Source organism: Rhinolophus hipposideros (assembly GCF_964194185.1).
Source record: "Rhinolophus hipposideros genome assembly, chromosome: 14".
In the NCBI taxonomy this organism is placed as follows: Eukaryota; Metazoa; Chordata; class Mammalia; order Chiroptera; family Rhinolophidae; genus Rhinolophus; species Rhinolophus hipposideros.
The window spans coordinates 36,110,850-36,126,074 of record NC_138060.1 but is presented as its reverse complement, the minus strand read 5'-3'; the positions used below and the strand labels follow the sequence as shown (position 1 = coordinate 36,126,074).

Genomic DNA, 15,225 nt, shown 5'->3' with positions numbered 1-15,225 from the left:
AGACTCTAGATGGATAAACCTCTTCTTCAGTAGAGAGACCATTCTCAGCAGGGATGAATTATAGATAACAACTGCAAAAACAGTGTGGGTGTTTTTTTTTTTAAATTTTTTATTTTAAACATGCAAAATACAGTCCATGCATCTGCCATTTTGAAAAGTCTCTCATCCTGCAGCAGATAAAACCAAATATGTTTTGGCTATCAACATTCAATAAATGTTTCAAAATGCTTTACAGTGTAAAGATAATAAGAAATTTAGCAAAATTTCAACAAACCTGTATAAAAAATGGATACAGATACCATTTTATTTCAAGGCGACATGCTGTAAAGAGTATGTTATAATTATTTGTGTTTCTTTGTAAAAAGTCTTTAACAATACAAGGGCTTAACAGATCCAGGCGTTAGGGCTACACATGCAAAAAAATTGTCAGTTAGTTAAAAATCACCAAAACGTGCTATTTTTAAATATGTATGTGTTTTTTTGTTTTGTTTTGTTTTTTAAGTACTGGAGTAGTAGAAGTATTAAATATTAGCAGGAATAGTATTTCAGAACTCTGTAAAAGTGTGTGGAATTCACGGTGCTAGTGTCCTGGAAGACTCATACATTTCTGATGAACATTTCGGCTTAATCCCTTTGCCATTGTAATAGTCCACAACTTGGTTTGGGACTTCAGCCAACACGCTCTTTGCCAGGGCAGCTGGAGATGCCTGCAGGGAAGAAGAAATCACCGTGACTTTGGCACCTGGCCAAAGGAATCTGATCAAGAATCAGGCTAAAAGACTTGAGTCCCATTCTGAGCAGTTACTCTCATTCATTCATTCATTCATTCATTCATTCATTCATTCATTATTTCTTGAGGTTCTGCTCCAAGCAAGAGTTGTCAGATTGTTGGAAAATGAGCCATTAATTTTCTAATTAGATTTTTTCATGCCTGTCTCAAAATACAAAACTATTCACATCTGAATATAGGTGAAAGTTGGATGGCAGAATGAATTGTCTGGCAGTTCTGTTTCTGATTTACATTCAATTCCAGACACTTACTTTTGTTCAAGGCACTGTGGGTCTATCGGGTCTATGATTCCTGCTATTAGGGAAGTTATAATCCTGTGAGAGGAATCTGGTGTGTCCAAAATACATCTTGCTATGACGTAGAACATGCTACGTGCTACAGACCAGCAGCCTCACATCACAGGGGAGCTTATTAGAAAAGCGGAATATTAGACATATCCCAGGGCTACTGAATGGTAATTTGCATTTTAACTCAATGCCCATGTGAGTCCTATGCGTATGAAATTTGAGAAGCACTGCTCCAGAGTCACGGACACTAGGTGACCAGACCACAGTAAATAAAGACATTAAATCATCTGGGAGGAAAATCAGCAGGCTTCCAAGAGGAGGTAACATTTAAGTTGGGTACATTTTAAAATGTAGAGAAGGAGAGGACTGGCATTTGATCATTCTAGGGACACTGAATCATCTGATGGGGCTGCAGTGTGTGTGTGTGTGTGTGTGTGTGTGTGTGTGTGTGTGTGTGTGTGTGCGCGCGCGCGCGCGCACACACGCTGGGGATGCAGGATTGGTGGGACATTCAGTTGGAAAATGAACTTGAGGCCAGGTGATGGAGGGTCTAGAATACCACCATGCTAATTAATGTAGCATTTATTCTATCAGCATTATGGCCCCACTGTGTGATCTGAGGCAGAGGAAGGTGGAGGCTGATATCCTGCAGGGACTCCAGAGTCAGGCACAGCTGAATTCTGGCTCTGGTATTCAGTACTAATAGCTCAACACCTGGGAAAGCAAAATTGCCCAACCCTCATTATAAACCCTGAAGAGTTTGAAACCTTGCAATAGACTGAGCTGTTAACAAGTGTTTGAGATTCCTTAGGAGAGATCCCGAAGGAAAGAGGGTGGACTAAATGCCAGATGACTTAGTTTCTAGCTCTTTCCTTTCTATGTGGCTTGTCACTCAGCCATTCAACTTTGCTAAGTCCTGGTATTCTCAAAGACAAAATAGGAAAGAATAAGAATTCACTGCATCTCACAGAGTTTTTAGGAGGCGAAAATAAGAAAACACAGCTTAACGCTATGAAAACACTGTGAGGAGTTATTCTAAAGCGATCCTTCATATTTTGAAGATGTGATAGCATATTGGACATTGGCCATCCACAAATGCTCTTTTATAGTATAACTCACTGCTCAGAGTTGTATACACACAGATCATGATCTATGGGGAACATGGGGGTAGATACAAAAATCATTCCCATCCCTTTTATCTGGCCATTCTCATATAAAGATTAGACAGCCAAACACTTGATTTCCCAGCCACTCTTGCATTTAGGGATATTCATGGGACCCAATTTGATCCTTTGAGACATAAGTGGAAGTTTCCTGGAGGATGCTTCTTAGAAAGTTTTTCTTTTCTGGTTAAAGGCGACAGACATCGCTGGCTCTGTGTTCCTTTCCTCTTCATCTTTTCCTTGGACTAGACTATGATTCGTGGAGCTGTGGCAACCATTTCATCATTTTGAGGGATTAGCAAAGGGAATCACCACTTGATGACCCTGACATGATTGAATCACTGAAAAAAACAAATGTCAGCAGCCTCTCAACCCTAACTTGTAGCTACGTGAGAAAAATATATTTGTACCTATGTAATCCAGGGTTTATCAGTTTGGAATTCTTGCTATTTTGGGTTAGATACATTTTTGTGTGGGGGACTGTCCTGTCTAAACAACCTGTGTAGGTTGTTTACCAAAATCCCAGGCCTCTACCCACTAGATTCAAGTTAGGCACTCCACAACTCTCACCATCAAAAATGTCTCCAGACATTGCCAAATGTCTCCTGGGAAGCAAAGTCACCTTTGGTTAAGAATCACTCATGTAATGAATGGATGGATTTGCTGTTATTTGGAGACAAAATCTTTCCTAAGGAGTGCTGCCAAGTAGAACATGCTGTAATGATGGAAATATTCTATATCTGTGCTGTCCAATAAGGGTAGCCACTAGACACATGTAGTTAATGAATCCTTGAAATGTGGCTAGTGCAACTGAAAATCTGATTTTTTATTTTATCTAATTTTAATAAATTTAAATTTAGATAGCTGCATGTGGCTATTTGCTACTACACCGGACAGCACAATTTCTAAGTAATTCTCCCACCCCTTTGCATACCTGTGCTGGTGTTCCTGGTGAGCAACTAGGGTTTGGAGGGCATTTGTTGGTTAGGAAAAGGCCAAAATTATGAAATCAGCTGGTAAGAACAGATGTATTTATTAACCACCTACAGGGATCAGCCACTGTGTTAACCGTTATATAGACATCATCTTTAATCTTCCAATGTGTGTGTCATCATTTGTCTTATTGTACAGATGAAAGTCTGCGGCACAGAGAGGTTAATTAACTTGCCCAGAGTCACACAGCTCAGAGCCTGTGCCCTGTCCATTTCAGAGCTCAGGTATCATGCAGACCAGAGAAGAGAGATGACTCATGGGTTATGGGCTAATATGCAATGTATCAGTTCCTCACCTTTCATTTTATTTATGGCTTATTGAATTCAGTGTAGATTAGTCTGGATAATGAAATGGTTTTCAAAATCTACTTTGAAGTCCATGAAGATCAGGTGGATGATATGCTCCTGGTGTTCTGCTTTAGTCGTCCAGAGAGCAGCTGGAGACCGTGTAGCAGAGAGATGGTGAGTGGGGAACCTGATAAGGGCTCTTCCCTGTTGCTGATGCCCCCCTTACCAAGGCTTTGTCCTCAAGCTGTAAGTCTTTCCTCATGGCTACTTCTCTCTGCTCTGAAGTCCTGTAGCAACATCTCAGCCCTTTCCAACCACCCACAGATTGCTCCGTATAGGACTTTTCTGCTGACACCTATGTCCCAACTGTGCAATTGTCCAGTAAATTCCTTGAAGCCTGGACTCATGGCTTTATCATCTCACTGTGGTCCCACTCCTACCACATGCCTTGAACTCAATAGGCACTTCATGAGTGTTTGAGGAAGAGGAGGTCTGGGGGAGAGGTTGGAAGCTTGCATGGCTCAGTGGCATTATTTTAGCACACAGATGTGTGTGTATGTGTGTGTATGTACGCATGTATGTGTAGAGTGTGTGTGTGTGTGTGTGTGTGTGTGTAGGCGGTAGGGAAAGCGTGGTTTGGGGGAAGTGCATGGATCTCCTAGGGAGTGAGCTCTTTGACCCCTCTTCACTCAGGCAAAGTTATGAGAGGTGGTCAGTGACTGCGGTGGCAACTTCTGTCTGGCTGACAAAATGGGCAGGACATGAAAATCTGGAAGAACACCCCTCTTCCCACATTGGACATCAGGCAAGTAGGTAGCTTCATTGATGAACACAACTGCAGTGTGTTCAGCCTGCCCTAGCACATCCTTCCATGTAGGGACACTACTTGCTATCCACGTGCAGCCACTCCGAGGATTTGGTAAGCCTCTTTCATCTAATGAGTGGTTTCACTTGGAAACCTCCTCCTTGGGCAAGTGGAAGATGGGCTACGGTAGCAAGTCACACTCATCCATGCTCACTGCCCCCCTCATAGCGGGGTTGGGTGTTGTTGCTCTTACTTGGAACTCCCTTTGCCCTCAACTCGGTAGTCAAGAATTGATTGGTGCTCTTTTAATGATTCTAATTACACTGCAGCCATCCTTCAGAGGAGAATAGTAATTGTGTGGTGGTCGTTATGAGCAAGACCTCATCATTCAAGGAGCCCCGGAACAGGAACTTCCCTACAAGGTCCTGGCGGGTCATGAGATCTTGGCTTCAGTGGAGGCCACTGGGCTTGCGATTTACTTGAATGTTGGCTTGAAAGCCTGTCCCAAGTAGGCAGCAGAACAAATGGTAATTTATGAGAAGCACAGGCCAAAGGCTCTCATGTCTGCTGGGACTTACCTATGTAAACAATGACCCATCCATCCTTCTACCCCCTCTAGTTACCTTACCCAGTGTAGGACCCAAATTGGGTTTCTGATGTGCCTGGACATACCTGATAAACTGGCTAGGACAATGTCAGGGATTCATTTGAATGAGGGTTTTTGGCTTGAGGAGAAAGGCTTCTTCAAAAAAGCATCAGGAGGGAAAGCTCAGAGTGGATGGCATACTGATTGTCCCCTCCTCTCCAGGACCCTAAATAACCAACCTCAGGCCTGAGGACTGAGGGGCTTTAGTAGAAGCAAAAGATGTTTCCAGCAGGGACCCTTGAGACATGGGGACAGAGACTTCACTGCATTAATGGTCCAGGTGACAGCGTCACTGCAGTGTGGAAAGGAGAGGATTTCCAGGGGGACTGCAGAGTTGCTTCAGGGCACCGAGGATTCTGGAGATTCCCTCCTGTGGGGGCAGCTCAAGTTCAGTTACCAGCCAGTGGGAGTGGTATTGTTGGCACCACTAGTGGCACAGAGGGCAGGCTGCAGTGGGAGCAGGGGCTGGGGGTTGCTCTGCTCTTTGCAAGGGGCATGGAACAAAAGATCACAGAGGACTGTCTGTGACAACCCATGTTATCCACAGGGACATCCAGACACATCTGGGGGAGGCTCCGAAGGGTTCTTCAGGGCCACCATCAGCCCCAAGGGAGCCTTTGTATAAATCAGAGAAGGTGTCCCTCTGGGCAACTGCAGTCCCATAGGCACGGGGTGCTGTCAAAAATTTAAAGGTGCCTCTTCCTCTGTGGAGTTAATAATTATCCAAAAAAAGAAATTGTTACTGAGTACTTCCTGATGTCACACTGGAGCATTGTCTAACGCGCCTGCTTTGGGGTCATCAGGGAATATAACACTGCTTGACTTATTATTTATTATTGATTAGAGCCCAAGGCTATTAAGCTAGATGTTAACTTATAGGAAACTGAGAAGATTTCTGTCCAGTGGAGAAGGTAATCCAAAGTCTACTTATTTTTTTAACACTTTTGGTCATTAACCAGTTTTGAATCAGCCTTAGCAAATTTCCTCCAGCATTTTCCCCATTAACCATAATCTACTATTTTATATCCTCCTTTAAACTAGCTTTGTCATCTTACTGACTCCCTCCTTAACGAGTTAAATCAATCTTTGATGCTGCTTACTACGTATTTATAGAGGACTTAAGTTTCTATCAGTTTGAAAATATAGTTTGCCAAGGCAAACATGGGCCTCTGCCAGGGCACATAGCTTGATACACAGAACCCAGGCTGAATTTCAACTTCTTCTGACCACATTGGCCAGGCACCCTTAGGCAGGGAACAACTTGCCCACCTGTACCTGGCAGCCCTGAGGGCACTAGAGATGGGTACAAGTGCCAGTGAAATGTTGGCTACCATAATTGGCATGACTCCTCATCTATAATTCAAGCTACATTTTTTATCTCTAAAGAGTCAAGCTCTGCATATTCTGTGTGTAAGATGGCCTTGTCTCGGCAGGGAAAGCTGGTGCTGCCTCTCTACAGATTGGTGGGAACATGTAGAGAGTGAGCTGGTTTTGGTTCTGCTCGCCCATGAGCAGCCCCCGAGATATGCATACGTGTTTGAAGTTCCTGAAGGGCACGAACTGGACAATGTCTCGAAGGACAGGCTCTCCTTTGGGCGACCTCAGAATCCCATCATCCCCATCCAGCATCTGCATGTCACTGAAGTCAGCATTGCCCACGCCCACGATGATGACAGACATGGGGAGGTGGGAGGCGTGGACGATGGCCTCCCGGGTGTCGGCCATGTCTGTGATGACGCCGTCGGTCAGGATCAACAGGATGAAGTATTGCTGCCATCAACCGGATGCCAGGTGACGATGGGGACAGAGAAGTGGGGGAGACAAAGACAATAGGTTATGCACCAGGGCGGCTTCAGTAAACACTGACTACAGCAATAGGGGTGACACACGTTTTTTGAGTGCCTGTGCAGACAGCGCTTCAAGATGTAAGGTAGTGATGAATGGGGCTTAAAGGCAAGCACAGTGATTGCAGGCTAACTCTAAGAATCACCTTAGTGACAGTGACGAAGCACGATGTGGTAGACAGCCGCAGAGAGGAGTTGGGAGGACTGGCTTCAAAGCCTCATTCTCTGAGATCCTGGGAAGATCCCTGAACTCCTCTGAGTCTCAGCTTCATCTCTCAAAAGAGGGGTGGGACTAGATCGTTTGTATGGTCCTTTTAATTTGGAGATTTTTAAGAGCTTAAAGCTGCACTGCCCACTACAATAGCCACCAGCTCCATGGGACTGCTAAGCCCTTGAAATGTGGCTAGAGCAATGAAGGAACTGAATTTTTCGTTTTATTTCATTTTAATGAATTTAACTTTAAAAATGGATATCCCGTTCAGTTACTCGAAGCTTTTTACGTATGTTTGAACAACTCGCCTACGTCAATCTAAATAAAGACCAAGTATTTGTGACGATAATTTAGCATCCAAATTAAGATGATGTAAGTATAAAATACACACTGGATTTTGAAGACTTAGTACCATGTTTTCCCGAAAACAAGACCTAGCCGTACCATCAGCTCTAATGCGTCTTTTGGGGCAAAAATTTACATAAGACCCAGTAAAAAAACACTTCTGAGAAGAGGTCCATGGACTTCCCCAGCTGTGAACAAAAAAGGTTAAGAACCCCGGATCTGAAGAGATTGTCAGAATTTTACAATGTGATCCAGGTTTAATGTAGCTAGAGGTAATAGGCTACAGACTGTTGGATTGAAATGCTGATGGAAATTTCCAATTAAGCTAGCAGTAACAGTTGCTTCCAAAGCCAGGCTAGGAAAATGCTCACAGATGAATTATAGTCTTTGAATGTATGTGAGGTCCTATTTAGATAAGGAGGGGACTTTATTTTTTTTTTTCCTGTCTAGAAGAGGTCTACAAAATTGAGGAGACAATCCTACAGCCAGAAACTCCTGGGTACAACTGCCTAATATGTTAAGGTTAGGACCCTTCACAATCAGTAATGACAAGGAGTCCTGGACCACATGTTTAAAGAACAGGAGAAACTTCTGGGGAAAAGATTCATTGCTCCTGCCCTATAGGAGTCATTTATTGGGGGATATTGGATTAGATGCTTCCTGTACTGTTTCCTGACCTGCCCTTACAGAGCAGACCACCTGTCCTTGGGGGAGTGAATGATAGCTCAAAACTCATGTTACGTAGCTTATATGAGGCCTGAATCCGGACCTATGGCAGCCCTGTTCTCATTTTAATCTTGTAGGTCCTGGTACCTCAGAGGGGCTGAGATGATTTCTGTTTTCAATTTGGGTACCAGGGAGCCTGGGGTATGCCTTGGGTGCTCTTGGGGATGAAGGGAGTAATGGAGAACAGACAAATTTGGACCATATCTCTTAGCTGAGATTTAGCAAGAACACTCTGTTTTCTTAAAATCTGTTGTATATGTTGGTTTTCTGAGCAAGGTAGTATCATTTGAAGAATTTGAGTTTAATGTTCTGATGATAAAAAAGTTAAAAAATACAATGAAATATTGATTCTGTCCAACCCTTACCCCCAAATCTTGCATCTGGGAGGATTCAAATTTGGTCCAAGTCCTCTGTGGGTTTGGCAAGATGGAGATACTGTTGACTTTGAAAAGTATAGTTTTCAGAGGAATGTTGGGGAGGAAAGCCTGCCTGACATGGTTGAAGAAACCAATGGGAAGAGAGATGGAGACAGTGAGTATACGCAACTCTTTCACTGAATTTTGCTCTAAAGCAGGTGTGTCCAAACTATGGCCCGCGGGCCAACTGCGGCCCGCAATCCATTTTTAATTGACCCATAGCAAATTCCAAAAATATATTTAGTTTACTTAAATAAACCAGGTGAGGCAATCCGTACTTCACTTCGAGTGAATGGCCCGGCTGTTTGTATATTTTACCGCATACGGCCCTTGGTAAAAAACGTTGAAAAAAGTTTGGATACCCCTGCTCTAAAGGAAAGTAAAATAAGGGACGGTAGCTAAAGGCTACAGGAGTGTCAAGAGACAGATTTTTAACTTAAATAGAAGATATTATAGGATGCTTTATTTGCTAAAGGGAATGAGTCTTCAATAGAAAAGGAAAAGACAGATAAGGGGAGAGGGAATATAGCTGCTGGGTCAATGTCTTTGGATAATTGAGAGAGGATGTGCTCTAGTACATAAGAGAAGAGGTTGGCATTATCTATGCACATGATTCTCCATCTATTGTAACAGGAGGAAGGCTGAGAACATAGGTAGAGCACAAGTACCCGTGCACAAGATGAGGTGATGTAAGAAGATGAGGGAGTAGTATATCATTTTCTTTATGCTAATGCAATACCCAGGATAATACCCAGCAATACCCAGGAGCCCAGGATAAAGTCAGAAAAAAATTCGGACAATAATAGTCTACTAAATCTGAAAAAAAGTCATAAAGCTTAAAAAGAAATATATTGATATAATTACAAATGATACATAGAAGTTACTATGATAATATATTTAACTCTAAAAGATTAGGGAAAGCAACAAATTCCATTTGGCCTTGTAGCCTTGGTTTGCATTTTTAAGAAAACCACGAAGAGACCGTAAAACAAATCTTTGCTATGATGTTTTGTGTTGCTGCACCTGACCACTAGAGGGTAGTATCATTCATTGTTTTACTTCTGTTTTGCATCACCTCCATCTGCAGTATGGGTACACTGGAAAACAAGTTTATTTTTGGACTTTTTTTTTTCTTCTCGGGAACATAATATGGGCATGAGATATACTGCAGTGAATATAGTAACTTCCATTGTTGAATGTCTCCTCTGTTGCAAGCACCTGAGATATGTCATCTTTAAGCCTCACAATAACCCCAGTGATGGGTATGATTAACCTTATTTTTCAGATGAGCAGACTGAGGATAGGGGAAGGTCACGTCACTTGTCCAAACTCACACAAGTAGCCATGCTGGAATTTATCACCAGAGTGGGATGGGTACTGTGGCCAATATCCAGGTGAGAAAGGGAAACTTCCCATTAGCAGGTGAACTGCCCCCTCCTTACCGATGCCTCCTTGGTGTTAGTCTCCTCTGATGCTGATTTGGCAACCTTCTGAATGATGGGGGCAATGTTGGTGGGACCATAGAGTTGGAGCTTAGGAAGGCAGTTCTGATAGGCTTCCACCACACCTTGAATTCCTAAGGTGACATTGGCAAAGATCAATGGACCCCTCCAATATATTTGTGATCAAACATAATACACGTAGATAAAGCATTAAATTCCCCCAAAGAGTCCTCAACATCACATTTATGTTTGTAAGATAAGAAAAAAAATACTGTCTGGCTCTAAGGGCTGTACTCTCAGCCACTAGCCAAGCAAGTCAGCGCTAATGCTCCTTCAGTTTTCCCACCGCTTTGTTGCCTCTACTGTAGTATACCCCACCCCGGGCCACCTATAGAAGTTAAGGGCATGGTAAAGTCCTGTGGGCAGGAATCGTGACCTACTCCTTAAAGATCTTGAGGCAGGATGGGCACATCCAGCTTGTTCACCGAGTGGGTGATGGAAGAGCAAAATGGCTGACATATCCTCTGCTGAGGATTGTAGCGCAGATGAGTGACAGTCAGCACCATGGTCTATCTCTCATGAAAGGGGGGCTTCCGTCCTGAGGCCACACAAGCCAAGGAAGTAGTAAAGGGTGGGGCTCTGCTGTAAGGGCAGCCCTGACTGTGTAGCTTCTCCTAGAATTGTATGAGCCTTGACGGCACATTTTATGTTATAATCATGATCTCACAATAAGAGTCCCATGACTAATGATTTTTCTTCAAATGGCTTCTCTTAGTGTCTATGCCCAAGTTACCTCTTGCCTTCTACTGCTTCAGGTTATCCGCCTCTCCCTTTCTATCCTGAAACAGCACACTGGTCCTATTTCTAGCCGGAGGGATCCACACAAGCGCCCCCTGAGATGATTCTCCATCCTTAACATGCATTGCAGACCAGCTCTTGGGTACTTTGGATAAGCAAGTTCTGTCGGCTCTATTCTTATACCCATGCTTCCAACGTCACTAAAAATGCTGCACCCTCTTTGCCCTGTCCCAAAGCCTGCCATTCTAAAGACAGATGTCATATCATGATGCAGCGTGGTTCTGAAGGTAAGTGATACTGAACAGAAGCTCTTTTTTTTCTTTTTTGGCTCTTGAGTTTTTGCCTCTTGCTTAAGATAAGCAAGTTGTATTTCTCTTTCAAAAGTATCAGGCCGATGAATTCTACGAGTTTGAAACAGGTGAACACTGGGTATGTATTTCATTCTGCTTTGGTGAATAGAAATTCTTATAGTTTAAGAATGGGGGTGGTTAGGGATGAGTGAAGTCTAAACCGTAATAAAGTCTAAACCGTAAGGGATCATGAGAGGGAATAACGGCAGAATGGAGATCAGGTCTCAGAGGTTATTATGCACAGACCCAATGATATTGATGTCATTTTCTTGGACATTAAGTGACAAATTGGTGAAAGAAACTGCTGAATGCTTTACACACCCTACTGGTTCTCAATTAACACTGGTTCAGCCCCCTTCCTCCTTGACAAGAAGGAGAGACAGACGGACATGTCTACCTACCCTACTGTAAAAAGATCTTACAATCTTCATAGCAACAGACATACTTGGCTCTGTTTGCTATTTAGAAAGCAGGAAAAATAATTCTAGGATAAAATTTATCATCATAGTTACCATCACCATTATTTTGTGGAATTGTATTGGGGGAACTTCTAGCAGGAAATAATGGCACACAGACCAAAGCCTTTGAAAAGGCTCGTTCTGGCACAAAACCATGAAACTTCTTGTTTGAAGTCACTGAGGCCGTATCCTTTGCCACCATCCTGAAAGTGTCAAATGATTTCCATCTCCTCCCCTTACACCCCCACTTATACCTTCACAGAGAGGAAATTGTAAAAAATAAATAGTTGGTGAAAACTTGGAAAGCGGAAAGAGGGATATCATCAGTGCCCATCAGGCGAACTTCCCCCCATGGTTTTTGGCCAGAGGAATCCAGAATTGGGATCAACATTCTTGCTGTAAGCTCAAGACCTCTTTTGCATTCTGTCTTTTCCAGCTCTTATTTTTCTGCTCTGTCATTATGGCTCTGTGTCGCCTTTGGAGTAGCATGGTCTTTTTGGATCCAGACAGCCTGCTTCTCTGCTGTGGACAATCATAATATACTGATATACTGCATCCAAGAAGAGAAACTAAGATGGGAAAGGTGCAAACAGAAGGGCTGTGAGACACTGATTTTCTTTCACATTGTGATTTACCTGCACATTCTGGGTTGTCTTCATTAAAGTTGATTGCGAAGTCATGAGAGACCTAGACACAAATTAAAATTTAAAAAAGGAAGAACAGAGAATTACAATTTTAAATCCAGTAAGGAGGCACCAGGGTTTAAGAGTTTGCAAACAAATGCCCATTACATTCATTATGTGTTAAGCAGCAGGAACCATTTTAAGCTGTCACACAATCAATCTGAGATGGAGGATGAATTCTAAGTTTCCTGTGGAGCTGAGGTGACAGGAAATTTTTCTAGAATCAGATAAATGCTGGTAGGAGGGGAGAATAATGACCATTTAAAAAAAAATCTAAGAAAAGAGTTCAGAAAAAAATTTAACACCAAATAGCTTCCATAAAGAAGTGGCCACAGACTAAAGGCTTAGATTTGGCTGAGCTCTACTTGGATCCAGTGATACAAAAATGATGATTGATCACCATGTCTGCTCAATATGGTGATGGTTATAACAGCTCCAGCTAAGCTGTTGACATTTAAGGCTTATTCTAACATAGTACGTGGAATTTCAGGACAGCAGGATTTTCACATATGTACAGGTAAGATTGATTCTACTCTACTTTTGGAAAAGTCATAAAGTAATATATCTTGCAATTTTCCACCACGGATTCCTCTACCTGGCAGGACCTCTCACAAGGTCAAATTACATGTTTATTTCTTTCTTTCTAAAATCTGATCAAACAAGAGGGGTGTCCTGGCATCTGGACATTGGTGGATCATTTGGGATTTTACAGAGACTTCCATCTCAAAGGTTCTTTCCAATCCCTGACTTTGCTGGGGGTTAGAAAATAGGTCACTGTGTGAAAAGTCCCCTCTTTTCTTAGCGGGAGGTCAGAGCAGATGCCAGTTGGTGCTTAGCCCAGATCCCTGGCCCTTAGCACTTCTAGGCAAGTTAGCTGACTTCCTACTGTCTTACCTGCTTTATTTGCCTTTAGTTTTCCTTGGGCCTCCAGAGCTTGCTTTGCCTTCCCAAGTGACAGGCTAAAAGTGTTGGGGAATTAATGTCCCTTGGGAGCAGCTCTTCCTCAGTGGCTGACAAGAGATGGAGTATCAATACTCCCAACTGTCATATCCCTGGGGGTCTGTGTGTGTCTATGTTATCTCCCAGGGTCCCCAGCAGGATTAAGCTCCACTGTCCACAGTGGTAACTGACTTGTTAGGATACCCTATGTTGCCTTCCTCCCACTTCCCCACTCTCTATTGAGGTTTCCTCCCCCTCTCAAATAAACGACTTGCATCCAAACCCTTGTTTCAGGGTCTATTTCCAGGAGAGTGCAAACTAAGACAGAGGTGCCTGTGGCTCATTTTCAAGGTAAACTCTGAGATTTTATCCTAAATAAATAAATTGTGGTGACCTCATTAGCTTGCTGGGGATACCTGAGCTACTGAGACCATCAGTGCCTGTCTAGGGCAGAGGGGAAATCAGGCATGAAAAGGGGCATTGGAGTGGTTTTGGGGGGAACAGAATGAGGAGATGTGAGGGCAGCAGAAAGAATAAGTTAGCTGACAGGCAGGGCAGAGCCAGGGGATCAGGGGAGCATGAGGGCTTCAGAAAACAGCAAGAAGGATAAGTTATGCCAGAGGGAACCAGGTAGATGTCATGGATGAGAAAAGGAAGGCCTGGAACAAGGTGTCTTCGGTCCTGCTGGGCCAGGCTGAGACCAGAAGACCGCTAAATATGGAGCATTAAATAATGAAGCTCTTCATTTAGACCTTTCAGAAGACCCATCCAGAATACCAGGAGACTGGGCTTCAGCAAAAGACAGGCTCTAGGGACCTCATCTCGCTGGTTCTGAAGAACATTTCTGAGTCTTTGGACCCTATTTACATAGTTATATCAAGGGCCCCAAAGAGTGAGACTCCTGTGAAAGAAACCCAAGTTATTCTTTGGCAACAGCAAAGCATATCTACTCACTCACCGTGTACTCTGGGGGTATCCTGGCACCAAAGCCAAAGGCTGGGAACATTTTGTCACTGAAATTAAAAAAACACACACAAAACGTCGCTTCATTTATCATCTAATGAGGAAGAAAAACATGAACCTGCATTACCTCACTAGGTGTGCTGACTCATGCTTCTTAATTATCTGTGGTAATAGGGGATAGCAATAGGCTGGCTAATTAAAATCAAGAAATAATCCCCAGAGTTCATTACAGTCATTAGTCTGCAACTCCTTCCCTTAACTGTTTGCTAGATTTGATACCAAGGAATAAAATGGCCTCAGGACTGCCTCACCTCCCCCACCCTAATATTGTGTCTTTTGAAAAATGATCATGAATTAAGGTAACTCTTATGGTTGATTGTGTTAGGATCGTTCATATATATTATCTTTTAAAATCCTTGTGGGGAGAGATTATTATTCCCATTTTACAAATGGGAAAATGCTTTGGGAGGTAAAGTGACTTGTCCAAGATCATGCTGCTAGTTAGAGCCAGGGTTCAAATCCAGATAAGCCTGAATCCAAGGGGATATTAAAAAGCAATGGAATGCTTGGAAGGCTGGCTAATTGACAGAGCTTGGTTCTATCTACAGGACTCATTGTATCCACTACTTTATCTCATATAAACAGCGATAAATTATTCACATGTTTTTTCTTGTCTCCTGAATTCAAAGGGACGCTGTTTTAATATCTTTATATCTTCAATGATTTCCTGCCCCAGATTGCCTTTTGCCACTACATTCAGGATGATACTTACCATAGAGTGTGTGCTCAATAAATATTTAATTATTAGATAACCCATGAATTGAATCATTACGATGTGGCAACGTGTATATAAAGAAGGAAAAATTCTTGTGAAAGCATAGGAGAGTCAAATATATGTCCTTTGGCTTGGTTTCTCTTATGCATGTTGAAGTTTCTCTCTTTGTTTATTCATTTACATGTGTTGTATCTTAATTCTAACTTTACTGCATAGTGAGAGGAAGAGGAGGAGAACAATTAACATTTATTGGCACATACAATATGCCAGGCACTATGCTAGGTGACATACATACTTATTTAAT

General features: G+C 42.7%; 1 protein-coding gene across 5 annotated transcripts in view; it reads right to left on the bottom strand.

Moving 5' to 3' along the window:
* Window positions 1–275: 275 nt before the first annotated feature.
* CPNE4 (copine 4) overlaps window positions 276–15,225 on the bottom strand; it is a 389,988-nt gene continuing 375,038 nt past the window's right edge. For all 5 annotated transcript variants that reach the window (XM_081072347.1, XM_081072344.1, XM_081072345.1 and 2 more), the window contains exons 12-16: window positions 14,142–14,196; window positions 12,197–12,248; window positions 9,956–10,089; window positions 6,505–6,741; window positions 276–707 (exon numbers count right to left, since the gene is read on the bottom strand). In XM_081072347.1, the coding sequence (XP_080928473.1) occupies window positions 573–707; window positions 6,505–6,741; window positions 9,956–10,089; window positions 12,197–12,248; window positions 14,142–14,196 (613 nt within the window). In that variant the 3' untranslated portion in view covers window positions 276–572. The remainder of the gene's footprint in view (window positions 708–6,504; window positions 6,742–9,955; window positions 10,090–12,196; window positions 12,249–14,141; window positions 14,197–15,225) is intronic.